Source organism: Pleurodeles waltl, chromosome 1_2 (genome assembly GCF_031143425.1).
Source record: "Pleurodeles waltl isolate 20211129_DDA chromosome 1_2, aPleWal1.hap1.20221129, whole genome shotgun sequence".
NCBI lineage: Eukaryota > Metazoa > Chordata > Amphibia > Caudata > Salamandridae > Pleurodeles > Pleurodeles waltl.
This window is the reverse complement of record NC_090437.1, coordinates 1010912525-1010933564: the sequence shown is the minus strand read 5'-3', so window position 1 is coordinate 1010933564 and position 21040 is coordinate 1010912525. Positions and strand designations below refer to the sequence as shown.

General features: G+C 46.5%; 1 protein-coding gene across 4 annotated transcripts in view; it reads right to left on the bottom strand.

Annotated features, from left to right (window-relative positions):
- Positions 1 to 21040, bottom strand: part of ATP8A1 (ATPase phospholipid transporting 8A1) — a 944803-nt gene that overhangs the window by 58809 nt on the left and 864954 nt on the right. For all 4 annotated transcript variants that reach the window (XM_069201769.1, XM_069201775.1, XM_069201788.1 and 1 more), the window contains 2 exons: positions 19198 to 19286; positions 18748 to 18840 (listed from right to left, as the gene is read on the bottom strand). In XM_069201769.1, the coding sequence (XP_069057870.1) occupies positions 18748 to 18840; positions 19198 to 19286 (182 nt within the window). The remainder of the gene's footprint in view (positions 1 to 18747; positions 18841 to 19197; positions 19287 to 21040) is intronic.

Here is a 21040-nt window from a genome sequence, read left to right as displayed (position 1 = left end):
AGAGCACGGGGGACACACACACACACACACACAAGCACACAAAACACACCCTCAGCGGCACAGAGGCGGCCGGGTGCAGTGTGCAAAGTGGGCGTCGGGTTTGCTATTGAAAGCAATGAGGTACCCGAGGGTCACTCTGGCGATGCAGAAAGTGCCACAGGTGGGCTTCTCGGGCCAGCCACCGACTGGGCTAGGATGAGGGCCGCCTGCTGGTCACTCCTGCACTGGTAGGTGGTTCCTCTCAGTCCTGGGGGTTGCGGGTGCAGTGTTTGGTCCAGGCATCTGGTTCCTTTGTTACCAGGCAGCCGCGGTCAGGGGGAGCCTCTGGATCCTCTATGCAGTCGTCGCTGTGGGGTGCAGGGAGGTCGACTCAGGGTGTCCACGTTGTTGGAGTCGGCTGGGAGTCCTCTCTGCGGTGTTGGTTGTCCTGGACTTCAGCCGGAGGCGTCGAGGGCAGAGTGTGAAGACTTGCGCATATGGAGGGAAGTGAGAGTTTCTTTAAAGTTGCTTCTTTGTTGCAATTTTGTTGCTGTTTCTGGACAGAGCTGCTGTCCTCGGGAGGCTCTTGGTCCTTTAGGTGCAGGTCAGTCCTCTGAGTCCTCAGAGGTAGCTGGTCCCGCTGGATGCGTCGCTGTGCAGGTTCTTTGAGTCTGGAGACAGGCCGGTAGGGCTGGGGCCAAGTCAGTTGTTGTCTCCATCGTCTCTTCGGGGCTTCCAGGTCTGCAGTACTTCTTCTTGTTGTAGGTTGCAGGAACCTGATTTCCTGGGTTCAGGGTCGCCCCTAAATACTGAATGGAGAGGTGTGTTTAGGTCTGGGGGGCAGTAGCCAATGGCTACTGCCCTGGAGGGTGGCTACACCCTCTTTGTGCCTCCTCCCTGAAGGGAGGCGAGCACATCCCTATTCCTATTGGGGGAATCCTCCAATATCAAGATGGAGGATTTCTTAAGGCAGGGGTCACCTCAGCTCAGGACACCATAGGGACTGTCCTGACTGGTGGGTGGCTCCTCCTTGTTTTTCTCATTATCTCCTCTGGACTTGCCGCCAAAATTGGGGGCTGTGTCCAGGGGGCGGGCATCTCCACTAGCTGGAGTGCCCTGGGGCATTGCAACACGAAGCCTGAGCCTTTGAGGCTCACTGCTAGGTGTTACAGTTCCTGCAGGGGGGAGGGGTTAAGCACCTCAACCCAGTACAGGCTTTGTTTCTGGCCTCAGAGAGCACAAAGGCTCTCACCCCATGGGGTCAGAAACTCGTCTCAGTGACAGGCTGGCACAGACCAGTGATACCTGCACTGAAGGATTGGGTAAAATACAGGGGATACCCTCTGTGTGCATTTTTTAATAAATCCAGCACTGGCATCAGTGTGGGTTTATTATTCTGAGACGTTTGGTACCAAACCTCCCAGTATTCAGTGTAGCCATTATGGAGCTATGGAGTTAATTTGACAAACTCCCAGACCATATACTTAATGTGGTCACCCTGTACTTACAATGTCTAAGAATGGACTTAAGACACTGTAGGGCCATACTGCTCATGCAGCTATGCCCTCACCTGTGGTATAGTGCACCCTGCCTTAGGGCTATAAGCCCTGCTAGAGGGGTGATTTACCTATGCCACAAGCAGTATTTTGTGTGCATGGCATCCTGAGGGGGATAGCATGTCGACTTTGCCTTTTTCTCCCCACCAACACACACAATCTGCAATGGCAGTGTGCATGTGTTAGGTGAGGGGTCCCATAGGGTGGCACAACTCATGCTGCAGCCCTTAGGGACCTTCCTTGGTCACAGGGCCCTTGGTACCACTGGTACCGGGTACCTTTTACAAGGGACTTATCTGTGTTCTAGGGATGTGCCAATTGTTGAAAAAATTGTACATTTATAGTGAAAGAACACTGGTGCTGGGGCCCCGTTAGCAGGGTCTCAGCACACTTCTCAGTCAAAGCAGCATCAATATCAGGCATAAAGTGGGGGGTAACTGCAACAGGGAGCCATTTTCCTACAAATACCACCTGGAGGTAGCGTTGTCTGTGAAAACCTGGACCAGATTCCATTTGATAAATGGCAGGAAAGCTTTCAAAGGCTAGCAAATCTATTTCAACTTTAGAAGATAGATGTAGAGATGAGTCTCCGCCAAACACCAGAGGCCTCTGACCTCCTCCTTTCCCAGATGGACATCCTGCCCAGAATTTATGCATCGGTCACCACAGCCAGCTCAGAGTGGGGAAGGGAGAGAGGTCTGCCCTGCTCCAATCGTGGCGTCTTAGCCACCACTGCAGGTCTTTTGCAGTCTCTATGGAACTGAACCATGTCTAGAATGGCTCTGATGAAAGGAAGTGTCTAAAAAAGAATCAGGTGTTACTTCGGCATGTTGACAGGGAGCCCCAGGGACAGCAGGAGGACTACCTGGGGTTAGCCCGAACAGTCTGTCTTCAGCAGCCAGTCACTGAGGTTGAGGAAGACTGAGACTCCTGACGATGTTCTGCAACCACTACCATCAACTCTGTGAACACCTGATGGGCACTAGTGGGATCAAATGGGAGCACAGCGAACTGGAAATGCTCCTATCCCAATGTTAACCGCAAGTAATGATGATCAGCCTGCAGGACAGGAATATTCAAATAGGCATTCTGTAGGTCCAATAAAACCATCCAGTCTTTAGGGCCTAGGGCAGACAGAACCAGGACAAATGTTAATATCTAGAATATCTCCTTCCTCATGAAGGCATTGAGGGGGCACAAATCTATGGTAGGGTGGAGGCCTCCATCCTTCTTGGGCACCAGAAAAGCATGGGAATAGCAACCACACCCTACTTCATATGCCAACACTCTCTTAATGGCCCATTTGGCCAAAAGAGCCTGCACTTCCAGGTGCAACAAGGAAAGGTGGTCCTCCGGCTGTCATTGGGGCCGGTGGTGCCTTATTCTGCCTCCAACAGGCTGCCTATGTTGTTGCAAGGGCATAATAAAGGAGTTTTCAGGCTGTGAAGCTGGAGTTGGAGGAGTAGTGGACTCCGCAGATCTCTGGATCCCACAGGGCTTGAGGGAGCCACGTCTGCAGCCACAAAAGGTTGGAAAGCGTTTTCCCAGTGATGGGTCTGCTGAAAAGGATGTAGCTGTTAGCTCCTACCCTAGCCACAGAAGGAGCAAAAGGAAGAGTGTGGCTGGCAAGGGGCCACGGTGAGCCCTAGTGGGTGGGTGGTGACCCTATTCACCTTAAGGCTCTCAAGCCCCGAATTAGCTTTGTCCCCAAACAGTTGAGTGCCATCGAAGGACATGTCCATAAGAGATGCCTGGACATCCCACGAAAAGCCAGTTGACCTCTGCCAGGAATGGTGGCAGAGTACAACTGGTGAAGCAATGGCCCTGCTCTGTGAATCTTATGTTACCCCTGCATCTATTGGTGCATTTTGCTGCATCCCTGCAATCGTCAATAGCCTGGTTCAGGATTGATCGGTCCTACTCTGAGACCACTGGCAGCACTTGTGAAACCAAGTGCCACACAGTGTGGCTATATTGGCCCAGGAGACATGTGGTGTTCACGGACCCCAGTGCAAGGCTGGTGGCAGAGAAAATCCTCTTCCAGAAGGTATACAGACTCTTGGATTCCCTATCCAGTATAGTGGAAGGGAACGCTCCAGGATTTACCCTGGAAGTTGAGGCCTGCACCACTAGGCTCTCAGTGGAAGGGTGCTGGGTGAGAAAAGCTGAGTCCCCAGGAGTGGGGTGGTGATGACATGCAATTGTTCTGTGCACGGGAGTGCCTGTGCAGGGTTTGGCCCAGTGTCCAAGCAGGACACCTGAGAGGGCTTCATTGAAGGCCAGTATGGGTTCTGCATGAAGCACTTCCATCAAGACAGTGGTCTTGAGTAGCTGGAGATCAAGGACCTCCGCCGCAGTCCTCACCATAAAGAAAAGGATGCCCCTTCTTCCGTACCCAAACTACAAGAAGAGATCACACAAGTGTCGGTGAGATGTCCAAGTCACTGGCATCTGCCAGCTCCTCATACCAGCTGTCATCATCCAATTGGGGCAAAAGGTCTTCATGGGGTTCGGGGAAGCTATAAGGATCTTCAGATCCACCCCAGCCAAAGTCCCTAAAGGGCCTGTTAAAAGAAAGGATGCAATGCCTCCGACCCGGACAGTTGTTTGGGTCCTGCCGATGTTGAAAAACTCCGGTCCGGCTCCATTTAGGAGTTGGGAATGACAATCAGTTCGACATCAATGGCACCAGGAACGGCACCACGAGGTAGAACCCCAGTGAAGGTCATGGATTAGTGACTAGAGTTCGCCCAGATCTGGGGATGGATCCAAAGAGCCCGTCTGGTTTCAAGGTGGACCTGCCAGCAGAGTTCCAGTCGGGCGCCTCCCACACCCGTGGGGCACAAAGGCGTTCCAGATGGGTCAGAGCACCCAAATATGAGGTGCATAGCCACATAAAGATCTCTGAATTGGACGGGGGTCGCTCCAGGAAACTCAAGTAGGTGCGAAGTGGACCCAGGCTCCATGGGTGGAGTGCAGGAGTGGGACCCTGACTTGCAGAGTCATTCCCGCACCTTGTCCATTGACTTGGACTAGTGTGGTGAAGTAGATGAGCGCTTTGAGTTCTTGTGTTTGTAGGGCACACCAACGATAACTTCGATTATGATGACGAACAATGGGAATGACTCGGAGAGCTGGTCTGGGACCTTCCAAAGACCTGGAATGGTATGGAGTCTTCCGATGTCGGGACAGTATGAGCTTTGTCTCCCCTTTTTGAAGACCCTTCAGTTTCATGATACAGCAGATGGGGCAGTTCCTGGAATCATGGTCCCACTCCAGGCCCCACAGGCATGTCAGATGGGGATCTGTCAGGAACAATTCCCTGATATTCAAGAAAATCTAGCCAAATCCCGAGAGGATTTGCAAGTAGTGCTTGAGGTTTACAAGCCAAAGTGGGCGCATGTGGGATTTGAATCAGTTATAACTATTGGTAGCTCTGAGTGAAGTGAAAGGCAGACAGAGAAAGGCGGGTGGCCATAAAAGGTCCCTTTGTATGATGACCTGACAGGGGAAAACAAAAGGTTATTTAGTGTTGTAACAGAAGTGTGTCCGGTCAAGGCAAAATGGATGAAAAGCTCCACTTGTAAGCAGAATAGGAAAAAATCATCAGCTGGCTACTTGGGTAGACTAAAGGAAGTCTCTGAATTGTGCTCTGGCAAAGGGCATAGCATGGAATCAGCACAGGAATCTGTGGGTACCTCCTTATGCAGGGATTGTACTGAATGTACATAATCAACTGTGTACCGTTTGCACTAGCTGGCAGACTAAGAGTTTAGCTGAACCATTAATGGTGGCCAACCACTGCATGGCTATCCAGGAACAAAATAAACAAAAGAAAGAATCTAATGAATCCAAACTGATGTCTCTGAAATTGAAATATTTCAATAAGCAATAAGGGGAAGTAGAACAGCTAATTGGGAAAGGCAGCATGGCTGCTAGAGAGAGAAGCAAGGTGGAGGGTGGGCAGGCTGGCTTAATGGAAAGTGTAGGAGTGGATAAAACCTCTTAAGGGTCTTGCTTTAAGTGTGACCAATTGGTAAACTGGAAAAGAGGCAGTCCTAATCTAACTTCAGGTGCACACCCCATTCTTAGCCTCTTGACTTCACCCAAGTTGCCTAAAATCAAAGCAGCAGTGCTTTTTTTAAATTATGAAGGGGTTCCCATGCTGCTGCTCTGCAGATTTCAGCCACAGGAACTTCCAAGGCCAATGCACAGGTGGAATACTCGACCCTGGAGGAATGAGCCCAGATACCCTCTGGCGGATCTTTATGGGCATGAGCGTAACACAACTAATGCACCGGAAAATCCAATGAGATGTTTACTTTTGTGTGATGTTCCACTTTCTAGTGCCTGAAACGCGTATGAAAAGCTGGTCATACAGTCTGAATAACTTAGTGTGGTAAAAAACTGACCGCTTTCTTGTTCTGCTTTGTAGGGTGCAAATGAGGGATAAAAGAAAGGATGGGCAATGGACTAACTCTGATGGAATGGAATCACTAGTCTGGGCAGGAAAGCAGATATGGTTTAAATGACAACTTGTCATGTAAGGAGGAAGGACACTCAGTGCTTGCAACTCACTGACTCATCTCACTGAAGTAATGACAACCAGAACAAGCATTTACAATGCAATGGGTCTCGCGTTTGCTTGAGTTATAGCTATTAGCGTTGTAAATTCCTAACTGGACTTTTCTTGCCACATAAATTGAAAATGAAAAGTAAAACAGTTGACATAAGCAAGCCGATTCAAAGCACTGCGGCCGCCATCAGCAAAAGTGCAATTATCCATGTAACAGGGTCAACAGCCAAGGTAGTAACAAAACTGCCCCAAGGAGGGACAAATGTAAAGCATTTACCACTGATGACAAAGGAATTTTGTAAGGCAAGCCCATGAACAAGTGATAGTGATGGGTGTGCGGTGGGCGTGGTTAAAAGCCCACAGATAGATTACAACAGGCCAGAGCGCTTGATCTAAAAACTGTTCTGGAAGTTAGTATTTGCAATTGGCAACTGTTAAGAGGCTCAAATGGCGACCCCATCAAAAAGGTTAAGACCAAATTAAGATCCTATTGAGGTATGATAAATCAAGCAGGATGAAACATGGTTGTGAGACCCTTCAGTAAAATACAACACAATGGGTGACTTAAAGAGGGATGGCTGGTCTGGAACGGAGAGGAAAATCGACAAGGCTGCTAGGCTGGCCATCACAATACAACTTTGATGAGCTAGAGAAAGGGTGAATATGAGGATATCAGACAACTGGCTCTTCAAGGCATCCATGTTGTTCTTAGCCTACCAGGTGTTAAACCTGTTTCACCTTCTGGCTTAAGCCTTCTAGGTGGAATGATGGGAAGCAGACAGAATTACATTTATCACATGCAGGTAGCAGGAAAGACAACAGATGCCCTTGGTGTCTAAGGATGAATGTAGAAGCTTTAGAGGTTGGCTGCATAACTTGTCTCTCAGACTGAAAAAGAAGGTTTGTTCTGAATGGAAGACGGGTCAGGGGCATAGCGGTGCAGAAGAGATGCACACCACATTCTTCTCAGCCAATCTGGTGCTGTTAGAATGATTTGGGCCTGGTGTTGGCAAATTTTCCACAGAACTCGAGGAGTCAAGGGCACAAGAAGAAATACATAATGAAGAGGAAAACTCCACTTCAACGAAAAAGGTCCTCAAAGATACTTGCAGTGAATACTGGTGGACCCAGAACTGTGGGGAATGTCTTCTCTGTTGCTTATGTTTGGTAACAATGTTTCTGGTGGATACTCTATCTGACTTCAGATTCCTCACCTTTAAAATATACTGAGACAGAACTCCAAATCCATAAGATTATTCAGCATAACTCATGCAAGCCAGTAGGTGGCATCATTCAGCTCCTCTTTGGCCCAGATCAACCCCAGAATTGACAACTGAAGCTACATATAGGCACCACCCAAGCCCTGACATCAGTTTCTTTCTTACAGTGTCAGCACCCACAAACATACACCCCACAAACCAATTTTTTGAGCCACTGTGCAGATCTCTAACTTGGGATTTTTTTTTTTTTTTAGAAGCAAAAGAGTACTATCCACATAACAGGAAGGCAGACCAGCGGTGAGGAATCTGTGGTTAGACAGAGTATTCACAGAAAAATTGCTACCAAAGGTAGGAAGCACAGTCTTCTGATGGATACATCTAACCAAATATTCCTCACATTTAGAATAGACACCAAAGAAGTACCTCTCCCAGTGGAAGGCTGGTGCAAATTCTTAAATTAAAAAGACCTGCAGGACTGGCCAAAATGCACTTCCCGTTGGACCAGGCTGTCAGAGAAATAATGCTGTGTGCACATGTGCACTGATGAACAAGTTACTTGCCTTCAGTGATTCTTTATTTGGTAGAATCGTGCCACAGTTTCCTCACCTTAGAATATTCCTGAGGTGCCAAACTGGACCTAGACATTTTCAAGCAGTACCCCTTTGTGTCTGTAGGTAGTGTCTTTTGGCTCAGCCTCGGCAGCGTCGGACAGAAATAATGTGTGCAGTACCTCTTGGCAGGAATTGTATTGGCCGAAAGGCATATAGGAAGCTGGAGCTCCACTTGAGACTAAAAGTGTCTCTAAGTGATAGCTGCCTTGGAACTCCTGAGTGCAAAACTGCAGACATTACTTATTTTCGGTGGTTGCAAACACATCTAACCAAGGATCTCCCTACTCTCGAAAGAAACCCTGGACCACCTCTGGATGGAGACTCAGTTTGTGATCCACTAGGCATCTTCAGCTGAGCTCATCCTGCCTGGCATTAAGACAGCGCGCCAAGTGTTAAACCACCAGGGACATACACTGATGTTCCAGTCAAGTCCAGAGATGCAGAGCCTCTTGACAAAGGGTCCATGACCCCAACCTATCCTTTTTGTTGCAGTACCACATGGCAGTGGTGTTGTCCGTTAACACCTGCACCAGTTTTCCTTTGATCGAAGGACAAAATGCTTCTAATGCCTAGTGGATCGCCCAAAGCGCCAAAAGGTTGATGTGGCGTCCAGATTCCGCTGGAGACCAATGTCCTCTGATCTTCACCTCTCCAGATGGCCATGCAATCCCAGAAGTGACGCATCTGTCATTACAATCGGCTACAGTTGGGGAAGAGAGAGGGGTCTGCCACCTAATCGCAGTTCGTCAGCCATCACTGCAGATCTGCCACAGTACCACCTTTGGGCCGACCACAAACTATGGTGGGCTACCCAAAGTGGACACTCGTGGAAGTGTTCCGCCATCTTCTTTTTGGTTGGAACTAGGCCTTCTGGGATAGGGATATGCCCACTCCTCACATGAAGTGGTCATATAGGGGGTGTAGGCACCCCAAGGGTAAGTAGCCCAGTGGCTACTACCCTACACTCCCCACCCAACTCTCCCCCTAAATGGAGTATTTAGGCGGCCCTCTAAGACCAGAACAGATTCACTGGACTAAAGAAGAAGGACGACCCTAAGAGCCACGAAAAGCAAGAACTCAGGAGCAGCAAATGACTTGACCCCAACCCCGCCAGCCTGCCTGCTGTCCTCGACAGTTGTGCCAAAGACGACTCGTCCTGCAGCTGTTCTAGCTCCTAAAGCCTGAGAGCACTGCTAGCACTTTGAGAAGTAACCTTGATCCCCCGTGGAGTAGTGGAGCTGCTTCACTGCACCATGCAGGCACCAAAGAAGACTCATAAGGTCTCCAGACCACCAAAACCTGATACCACCACTGCACCAGTGCCCCCCTAGCCCTATCTGAAGTGGGCCACTGGTTCCAGTGTGGTCCCCAGGCCCTCCTGAGCCGAAACCTACACCGGGTTTGCCAAAAGTGGACTTTCCCAACACCGACTGTAGCCCCTTTGTGCAGGCTCTACTGCAACTGTCTCCAGCGAAGAAAACCCAACGCCTCAGGACACCTCTGAACCTGGGTGCCCTGATCTGAGGAGAAAATGACCAAAGATGCCTCTATGTCCCTGAACATCATGAGAGCTGAGCTGCCCTGTTGGTTTACATGGACTGGCCCTTCAGGCCCTACATGCAGCCTCTTTTTCCTAGGACTGTTTCCCATTGCAACCAACGGGGCACCCAACATCGAAAAGTACCTCTGCACCCGGACGCCTCTGAGCCTCCTGAGGTGACCTGTTGGTGCTGCCTTGGACCTTGCCCCATACCTACCTGAACCCCAGAAGTTTGGTCCACATTAGAGACGTTTCAAATATATTGCCTGTGTTCTTCAAAAGGGCATCAGTGTTTATTCTTGTAACAGTATTTTGGTCTTGAAACATAATTTAAACAAAAGTAACTATTTTTCTAAAAATTGGTCTTGAGTGCCTTCTTGAGTGTGTCTCATGTATTGGCTCTGTGAGTTCAACAAATTCTTAGCACTACCATCTGAAAAGCCCAACTGCTTGCCCACACAACCACAAAAAATAGCTTTTGAGAGATTTCACATTTAACCCTATTAACCGATAAGGGTCACCTGTACAATCTGCATTGTGTACCCCTACATTTGGTACATTACATAGATAGCCAGCTTCCTACAGTAAGGCTGAAGGGGAGAAGGGCAACCTGAAAGTGCTCCTGGCCCACTGTGAGCCGCAGACAACGTCTGCGGGCAGGCAGGACAGGGGTGTTCAAATATGCATCCTGCAAGTCCAGCTCTACAATCCAGTCTCCTGGTTCCAGGGCAGACAGAACGTGGAGGAGCATGAGTGTTAGACCTGTCAGCCTTATGATGGTCTTCCCTCAAACCTTTTGCCTTCCTTCTACATTTTTGCTGATCTCATTTCTGAGGGCCTTAAGACTCTGCACACTTTACCACTGTTAAGCAGTGCTAAAAGACATGTGCTCACTCATTAAAACATGGCAACACTAGCTTATACCCAATTGGCATATTTAATTTACTTATAAATCCCTAGTAAAGCAGCACTACATGTTCCCAGGGCATGCAAATTAAATGTCTGTAGTGGATCTGCAGCACTGATTGCGACAACCACTTAAGTAAACCTTTTAAATGTGTTTCAGGCCTGCCACTGCACCCTGTGTGTGCAGTTTTTAACTGCCATTTCAACCTGGCAAAAATAAAACATTTGCCAGTCCCAAACCTTCCTTTTAAATCATATAAGTCAATCGTAGAGTAGACCCTGGACAGGACAGAGGGCAATGTATTTAAGAAGTAGGACATGTACTTTTTAGTTGTACATGTAATGGTAGTGAAAAATGATTCTTAAATTCATTTTTCACTACTGCAAGGCCTACCTCCCCTAAAGGATAACATTGGAGTTACATTATTACATTTTAGAAGTGTAATTTCGTAAGGGAATAGGTAATCAGTTCATGTTTGGTGTCTCTAGAATCACACTTTAAAATACTAACTTATGGTAAAGTTGGATTTTTAATTGTAATTCTGAAAATGCCTCTTTTAAAAAGTTGGCGTTTTCCTGCCCAAGCCATTTAGTGCCTGTGCCTGTACCTGGGTCACATGACTGGGTGTAGCTGACATTGAGCTGTGTGCATTGTTCCTAAACAGCCACATACAACAGGGAGCTTAGGTGTGCCTGGATGGGCCATCACTGACAGGATGTTGAGGAGGAGCTGGGCACAGCCCGGCTTACACTTGAATAGGCTGTGTCTTGCATCCACACAAGGGGCTGCATGCCTCCTGTAGTTGGTCTAGAGCCAGGACAGGGAAGGCAGGATGCCTGGGGACTTGAAAGGGAAACCTCTAGAAGTGTCTCCCCCACTTCAAAGGCACAATTGAGTATAAATACTGGACCTCAGACACCACCACTTCAGTACGCTTTTGGACCTGTGAATACTCTGCCAGTAAGGAATGCTGTGCTGCTGCAAAGACTGCTATTATGCTGACTGATTCTCTAAAGGAACTGCTGACTTGCTGCCCTCTTGCCTGGAGAAGAAGAACTTGACCTGCAACTTCATCTTGAACCCAGGACCCCAGAATAACTCCAAGAGCTAGTCTGCTGGACTCCTGATCTGAGCCTCGGGGACATGTAAGGCTCCCCAGGCAGCTCCTGGCCCCTGTTGCAGCGAGTTCCTGAACTCCAAGTGGTGCCCCTCAGGCCCTGGATCCTTGGTATGGCTCAGCCGAGCTTAAATCAGGCTTTTGGGCTCTTTGCGAATGGACCCGCTCAAACCGAAAATCAGTGCGAAGCACTGCCAACCTGCCTCCTCGTACTGCAGCATCAATTGTTAGTGGGGAACCATCAACGCGAAGCTCCAGCCCTCCAGTCCGCGATGCCAGACAACCTCCATAATGCTCTCCTTGTGGCTCTCTGCAATGCAAACGGGACTCTTGGCACTAAACTTGGGTAGGTAATACTTCAGCTGGATTAATCTGTGACTTTATCAAGCCTGCGCTCAATCGCAGTTGGCCTGAATGTTTGATTTTGACCGGTCCATCGCAACCAGACAAGCACAGTTGGCGCTTTATGCTTTTAGGAACTATTTTTTCACTTTATTATTTAAAAATTCATAACTCCCGTTTTACTGATTGGATTTTTGTATTTTGGTCTTGTTTTATTTATTTATTTTAATTTGCTCTATTCTTCTACCTTGGTGTGGGATTCTTTTTTTGTGGTGTGTTCATTGTTTTACTGAAGTGTTGCACAAATACTTTACACAATGTCTCTAAGTTAAGCCGGTCTTCTCTGTGGCAAACTACCGGGGGTTGAGCACAGGTTAGTTTGGGGTTTGTGCCATACCCTGACAGGGATTATGCTTGCTTCTTGACCAGAGCTCACACCCAAGTCAACCAGTAATTCAATTTCTTACAGTGAGCATTCTGAATGTCTCCTTTTCCAGAAAGAGATTGAGATAGAGCAGGTCTAGGACAGAACAAAGGGCGCTGTCGTTTTTGGGCACTCAAAAGTAGAGGGATGAGCCACCTCCACCTACTTCTGATGTCAGCAACCACTCAATGGCTACCTTGGCCATCAAAGCCAGCATTTCCTGACAGAGCAAGAAGAGGGGGTCCTTCGTCAGCCGGTTGTGTGTGGGCGGCATGGGTGGAGGGTTGGCCACAAAGCGGAGGGAATAACCCCTTTGGATGATCTGTAAATCCTAATGGTCTGATGTTACTGACTTCCAGTGGTGCAGGTGATGGTGTATTCTGCACCCCATTTGATGGCCTTGATGGAAGGAGGGCAAACTAAAAGGATTTAGAGGCTGCTGTTGTTGGAGGGGATTGGTGGACTGGCCTGACCTCTGGCTACTTGTCCCACGTGGTCTGTGTGACCTGCGTAGCCGGACACAAAAAGGATGGGAAGCATATTGGGTGTGGTGCTAGGAGGGTATGGGCATGGTTGGAAACCTCTTCCATGGCCACAAAAGGGGTGAAAGGTGGACTGGGGTTGACGAGGGGCCATGTAGAAGCCCGAGGACCTGTCCGTAGCTCTGCTGTCCCTGAAGTGCTCCAGTGCGGAGTTTGCATTCTCTCTAAAAAGATGAGAGAGAGATCAAAGGGCATGTCCTAAGTGAGGTTGTTCTCAGCCAGGCGTGGCGCTGGAAGGGCCAACGATGATGAAATCCCTCTACCCACTGAGGAGGTTATATCCAGTCCACATTGTATGGTGAACTTTGTTGAATCTCTCCCATAAGCAATAACATGAGAGAGTATAGCTCAAGCCTCTTCCGAGACCATAGGCAGCAATTGTGCAATCAAATCCCAGATAGTATGGAAATATCGTCCCGAAAGGCACATGTTGTTCACTGACCACAGTGCAAGGAGTAGGGGGGACATCCTCCTGCCAAAGTTGTCCAGTCTCTTGGATTACCAAACCGGTGGAAAGGTAGGGAACACAGCTGAGTTGATCCTAGAGGTGGATGCTTGGGCCACCAATTAAGAAAACTGCAGTCCCCAGGAGCAGCCGGCAGAGGGCAATCGTCCTATATTTAGGATCCCCTGTGCAGGGCTTGGACCAGGCCAGGAATAGGATGTTGGTAAGGGCTTCAATTAAAAGGGAGTAAAGGTTCGGAAGGGGGGGGACATCCGGTTGAAGCACCTCTGTCAAGTCGTTCATCTTCACCGTCACAGAGGGTAACTGAAGGTCCAAACCTCACCCGCCCTACACGCCACCATATCGAATAAGGTTCCCTTCTCCTTAGCCATGGTAGGAGGAGAGACCAAGCCAGTGTCCTCATCCAGTTTCTCATACCAGTCCTCTGTATAAACTAGGGAATGCTGATAACCATAAGGGTACTCAGACTCCTCCGATTTGTCTCTCTCTCCAGGCCTGTCAAAGAAAAAATATTTTTTTTCTGATCAGGGTAACATGGTCCCGTTCAGAGCCTGAATTGTCACTGGATGATGCCTGTCTGGCTCTGTGTTGGAACTGGGAATGATGACGGGGAATAAGGGCCTCCAATGGGCACAGGCACCTCCAGCACTGGAGCGGGGTGCACAGAGGGCAATCCCACCGGTGTGGATCCAGTGGTGGGCCTTCCCAAGCCCCTGGGGCCCGAAGGTGCTTCAGAAGAGCTGGGCAGCCCAAGCACAAGGAGTGTGGCCTCAAAATTCTTTCAGCTTGGTGGGGTTCGCTCTGGCAAAGTCAGGGAAGCATGCAGCAGATGCTGACTTAGGCTCTGTTGAAGTGCTAGGCCTGGAGTGCCAAGGCTCTTGCGCCTCGTCAGAAGACTTTGTCAGGCGTGACAAAGTTGAAGTCTTGTTCGGCTTCTTAGATTTCTTTTTGTGGTGGGGCTTAACTGATGACTTGGTGGGACTCCGCAAGATGCTCCCATGACCTTGCGCGTGACCGGGATCTTGATCCCCATGAGGTCGTCCGACATCAGCCCATGAGGAGTTTGAGGGAATGCTCGCTCAGTGGCAGTGGGTGCATGGCGTGGCAGTCCTCCTATGTCCTGAAATCATGGTCCCTTCTCCAAGCACCACAGACAAACCAAGTATGGGTCTGTCACAGGCATATGCCTGTGACAAGCACCACATGCTTTGAAACCAACTGGTTTCTCTGAGGACATCCCTTTACATCGGGAGAAAAACCTCTCAAAAAAGGGTCTGATATAAGTCAACAAATAGCTAGTCAAAAAATTACTAATGGTAGGTCTTCATGGATCAGTGCTATCTGGCACGGAAAGTAAAGAACTGACATCAGAGTGCCATAGTGGCCTTATATAGGTACTGCACATGTTATTTCAGTGTGGATGACACTGACAAAGAGCAGAACAACGTCACCTACAGGCGCTCAGAGGTACTTCTCAAAACCATCTGGATCCAGTCTGACACCTGCGGAGTAGACTAAGGTAGGGAATCTGCAGCTAGAAGTCTCTAACAGATCCCCACATTGAGGTCTGACAAATATCCAATACCAGCACTCCACGAGCCAACGCAGTGGCAGCAGCCTTGGCCCTGATGAAATGGGCCCTCAATAATTTTGGAGGCTGCTTCATAGGCAACAAATGCCAGATTATAACACTGGGGGCTATCCACCTGGAAAAAGTGCTTTTCTGCACTGCCTTGCCCTTTCTTGCCCAGGAGAACCCCACAAAGAGCTGATCGTCCACTCGATCATGTTTGGTACGAACAATGAAAAAACTCAATGCCCTTTCGAGGTCTGAATGATGAAGTCACTCCTCTTCTTTTGAGGGATGAGATGCGGCTAGCTGGCGAGAGTGACGGACTAGTCGATGTGAAAGCGAGTCACAACTTTGGGTAGAAAGGCTGCTCCAGTTTTCAGCACCAGTTTGTCCGTAAATAAGGCGGTGCAAGGCAGCTGGACTGATAAAGTTTGAAGCTCACTCATGTAATGCGCTGAAGTAATCGTGATGAGAAAACCCATTTTCAGAGTCTGGAGGCATAAAAGACAGTGTACAAAGGTTGAAACGGAGTGTATATAAGAAAGGAAATGATCAAATTAAGATCCCCTGTAGCATTGCAAGGGGTGTAAGTGGAAACACTTCATTAAACCTTAGAGAAATCACATCACAACAGGTGATGTGAACAAAAATGGCTAGTGCAGTAAATGCAAAAAGGCTGACAGGGCCGGCAGATAAACTGTAATTATGCCCACTGTAAGCCTCAGCTGGGTTAAAGACAAAGGGAAACAACAGGACATCCAACAGTTTGGCATGCAAGATGTCAGTATATATATGTGCCACAAACTTGTCCCAGCATCTAGCATACACAGCGTAGAAGGACACCTGGCCGCCAGGATCACAAACCATTACTTCGGGAGGAAGACCGAATGAAGCCAATTGTCGCCGCTCAGTCACCATGCATGGAGGTTTAGATTGTGTAGGCCAGGGTGCAAAACACCACTGCTGCGACAAAAGAGTGGCAGCCTGATTAGACGCAGATGCTCAAATGCTGAAATGGAAATGCCAAGATTTTTTGGGTACCACACCCACCTTGCCATATTTGGAACCAGTACGATGACTGTCCCAGTTATTTCTGATCTTGATATCTCGGTGCAGCAGAGGTAGCAGTGAAAAGGCACAGAAAAGTATTGTGCTCTACTCTAGGCAGAATACTTCTCAGAGAAAAAGCTTTCTTGGGAATGCTATCACAAACAAGCATTTGCACTGCAATGGGTCTCGCATTTCATCGAGTTAGAGCTATTAGCGTTGTAAACTCCTAACCACACATTTCTTGCCACATTAAATGGGAAAAAAAGAGCGCAATCCCGCAGCGTAAAACACAGCACGGTCGCGCTGCAATGAAAGAGAAAAACTAGTCCAGAAACTATACGGAAAACTTGGAGCCTGGTATGTTTCCAGTAGATGGACAGTGCGATCGAGGAGGGCTAAACACCGAAAAAGGCATGACGTATGCATGCCTTACACTAATGAAAGCAAGTGGATTTTAAAAGACAAGCCCACGAACCACTGTAAGGGACTGACGTGGCATGGGTGTGGTTAGAAGCCGAAAGAGAGATTACATCAGGGGATGGAGCGCTTTGCACTCGCCCCTAAAAAGAGTGGACACCGTGCATTCTCGTGGTGGCGTAGATTTTGAGCCAGGGCTCTTGCCAATTGGATCCTTGCCCTCCCAAGATTCTAGGATGCGCTGCTAGTTCATTAATGAACTAGTTAACACACTTTCTGGCATGTCTTTGGAAGAAGGAATAGTGCTGGCTGAGTGGGTAAAGGAGTTGGTGCTTACTTTATTTTAAAAAAGGCAGACCCATGCTGCTTTAGTAATTATAGACCCATCTCCTTTTTTCCAGGACTTAGCAAAATACTGGAAAAACTAGTTAATGGCCAGATTGCCAGGTTTACTGAAGGAAAAGGACTTCTCCACCCCTCTTAATCTGGCTTTCATTCTGAGTTTGGTGTAGAAGTGTTGTTGTCAGAGGTGACTGAAGTCATTAGAACCAATAATGACAGTGGAAAAAAGCAATACTCGTTCTTCTTGACCTCTCAACTGTGTTTGATAAAGTGTCCCGAAGATTCTCCTTAAGAAATTGGAAGAAGCAGGAGTTGTGGATAAAGCTTGGAGGTGACTTAAATCCTTCCTTTTCAACACAGTACAAGCTGTGCACTTACCCCATTCATCTCAAGAGACTGAGAACTAAGATGTGGTGTGCAACAGGGTTCAGGGCTAAGCCCCATGGCACTACTGGCACAGGAAGTGCAGCCACGGGGCTTCAATATTGTGTCACATACAGATGACACCCAATTGATGCTAGCCTTCCACCAATTGGTTGACACCCTGAAAGCAAATTTTCAGGGGTGCTTCACACTGGTGCCCAATTGGATCATAGCTGTCTTTAGCTCAACTTGGACAAGATGGAGATTTTGGTCTTTAGGGATTCTTCCCCTTTGAACATTAGAAGTCTATGGCTTGAAGGATTAGGGAGGGCCCCAATCACAGTGGTGGTGGCCATAAACTTAGAGGTGAAATCTAACAAATACTTTTCTTTTAAGCTGCAAATATTTGCTATTTTGTCAACCTCTTTTTCTGTGTTAAAATGTCTAAAATAAGACCACTAAAATGTGCCCATACACATGGGGAAAGACATTGTCCACAGTCTTATTAGATATACACTTGACTATGCCAATGTGCTGCATTAGGGGGTGCTGGCGGAGCTGCTGAATAAACTCCAATTAGTGCAGAACACTGCTGCTCGTCTAATTCTGTACGTTCCTAGAGGGCAGAGCATCCGTGATGGCCGGAAGGAGTTGCAATGGCTTCCTATCAGGCAATTAGTCAAATGTAAAGCTTTAATGGTCATTCACAAAGCACTACACAAAAAGGGTCCCACTTACCTTCAGGATTGAGTTATCCTGTATGTTCCAAACAGAGCACTCCAGTCAACTAACCAGTACCTTCTTTGTATTCCTAAGGCCTAAAAGAATGGGTGGCAGATCTTTTTCCCTGAAGCCAGCCCGACTGTGGAATGCCTGGCCAAAGGAATTATGGGAGACTAAAATAGAATCAGCTTTTGAAATTGGCTTGAAGACCTTCCTTTTTAGAGAAACGTAGTTGAATGTCATTTCCTTAATTGGCTTAGTGCTGGGACACTCCCTTTGAGACCAGTTGCTCTCGCTCTACAAACAGATCTTCATTCATTCATTCACATTGCCATAGGGTTGGAGAACAGAGTGCAAAAAAACAAAAAAAAAGTGCTGTTTGCTATGACTAACCTAGAGTAAGACCTGTGATAAGTGAAAAGGCACACAAAAATGTTATTGTCTTGCTGTGTAACCCATCAAGAAATGTTAATAGCCTTTTGAGGGGGAATGATGATTCTGAATTTGTAGTGAGACAGCAGAACTAAAAGTATCGTTGGAACTATTAACATTAGCTGACGATCTGTACTTTTTAAGCTTTAGCACTCACATGAAAAAGAGAAAGGTACTGGCACAAAAAACTAAAAATGAAACCCAGCAAAAAAATGTGTGTGGAATCTATGATACACTGTCATGCCAGCTAGAAGTCAAAGAAAAAACATAAATCATCTAGTTTCAAAATACCCTCCTGGCGTAGAAACCAATGCTGAAACGGAAATGGCAATAGTAAATGCACTAGCTAAATATTCGGAAGCGAATTTAAAGTTATAAATCATTTGACAATTACATTTTTCAAATTCTCCACATCTATGGAGCCTTAAGATTTTTTTTTCACAAAGCAGACACACCATTGTACATCTAGTGCAAGTTTGTGCCTAAATATGTTACATGTTACAGTGTAAAATGTGTGGTGGCATCTAGAAGTGAATCAGGATTTTAAATGAAATCAGTCGATCTTACCTTTTGCCATGTACAACTACACCTGGATCTTGCGACTTAGCTTCTAGCTCCTGCACCTCATCAACCAACGTCTTAAAACTGGTTCTCTTAACTCTGCAATCAAAAAATGCCTCTATTAGGACTTGAAAAAAGGATTTTGGAAAGAGAGACTGAACATTATTTCTATGACAAATGTAAACTATATAAACAAAGCACTTAATTCTACAAACATCGATTTTTCATTGAGCTTTTTTAATATCATACCCACTAACAGTGATTACTAATTTATCATGTGTCATCATATTATATTGTGCTGTTTTCTACAGACCTGAGACCTGATAGTAAGACTATCTTTGCATTTTATTGCACAGGTACACAAACACAAAGTGAGTTTCTTCTATGTGAATTGAGTTAAAAAGTAATTAGTTCCAGGTACAAAATGCAAATAAAAACATTGTTATTTACACTCACACTTTGTATACTACATCCAAAATCAAAGATGTCACCGGAATGAAAAGAAGGCCCATCCAGAAAACGCCAGAGCTGAACATCATGTTAGCCTGAAAAAAACAAATTAGTAGAATGTATAAGTATTGTTTACATGTGGAAGGGAAGTAGTTTATACTGTCCTGTTTCCAGATGTTATCCTTATCCACAAAGGATATCAAAGTGTAATACATTTTTACACAAAACATTTGACGTAAAACCTAAAAAGCTTATTTAATTCAGCCAAAATATATATATATATCCTCAAACAAAAGTGGTCTGAAAGTTGCTGGGCGGCGCACTCCACTGCCGGTGCCAGTGACGGAGAGGACCAGTCTCGGAAGAATATAAATCACCAAAAGTATTCACTGCACTCCACGAAGTTTCAATAGTGCATATTTATTTTTGGTTGTTATTTTGAAATAAATATGCACTATTGAAACTTCGTGGAGTGCGGTGAATACTTATATATATATATATATATATATATATATATATATATATATATAATATAATGAGCAATATATATATATGAGCAAATAAGGATGTGTGCCATCTGTGCTGCATTTTTACACGTAGCTTTGAAAGCACAAAAAGCATGCAACATCCCAATTGCCGATGAAATTTTACACGGAGCCTGGTACTCTTACCAAGATGTCAAGAGTATAAATTAAGGCCGAAAAAGATAAATTCTAAAAGCAGAAAAGAAATATATGTGTTTGCTTCAAATTAAGTAGTGTGTCAATTAAATGTTAATTAATTTATGATATTACTGGATTCTGTAACAGTCAGAAAATATGACTGTCAAACACTTTAAATAGCTACAGCTGCACACCTGTTTCCAAAAAGGAAACAAAACAGAAACAAAAGATACCATGTGAAGAAAACCATATTAAAGGAAGATAGAACATGTGCCTTGATCTGTTTTTTGTGTACAGCGCAGTAATCATCTACAATAGAAGTATAACAGCTGCACGAAAAAGGATTCTCTGATTTACAAATTACTGTCTGTAGTTGGCAGCAATTATAATAGTAAACATGCCTTGGCATAGAAATTAGATGTCCAAGATTAAAAGCAGCTTACCTGTGTCTTGACACTCTAACAATTAGTGTGTTTCATTCCTCAGAGCCTAATTGCATCTCAAACATGGCTCCATAAGTCAAACAGAAAAATTGAGGTATATAAACTGCTGTCACTGTTCTTGCGAAAAATAGATCGCAGCAAATTTCTGGAATAAGTGTAGAAAAATGATGCCAATATGGCTAGAAAAGGAGGAACACTTTGGCCGATGAATTGCGAGTGGCCTCGCGCCGATCCAGCTTTCGCTTTAGCGCTCACGTGTGTTATACGCGCGCGGCAATACGGAAGTCGTTATACATTGAAGCGCCGCACGAGAGAAAGGATGGAACGACTGAGTTTAAGTGATAATCAAGGGATTCCTTTAATGAGGTACAACAACGAGGTTAACATTTAGATCTGTTTCGTGTACTGTAATTGCTATTGGGATATTTCAGAAAGAATAAACACAGACAGCAAAAATAAATGGCGCGCTTTTTTTCTGCACGGAGGTGATTTCGAAATAGCAGACCGAGCTCAAGGTGTAAGACCATCATGAAATGGTGCCAGACACCATGGGAAAAAAACATTGATCGCTTTCCTCTCCGCAGGTCCATATGCCCAGGAAATGTGAGGAAAGGGGCAAGTAGCTTCTACTACTGTCTAAGCGGATTCTGCTGGTGAAAGAGCAAAAAGTGATAATGTAGCTCTTAGGGTGTTAATTCTTGCCTTTGTCATGCTAACTACGGCAAAAGGGACGACTGGAGCCCA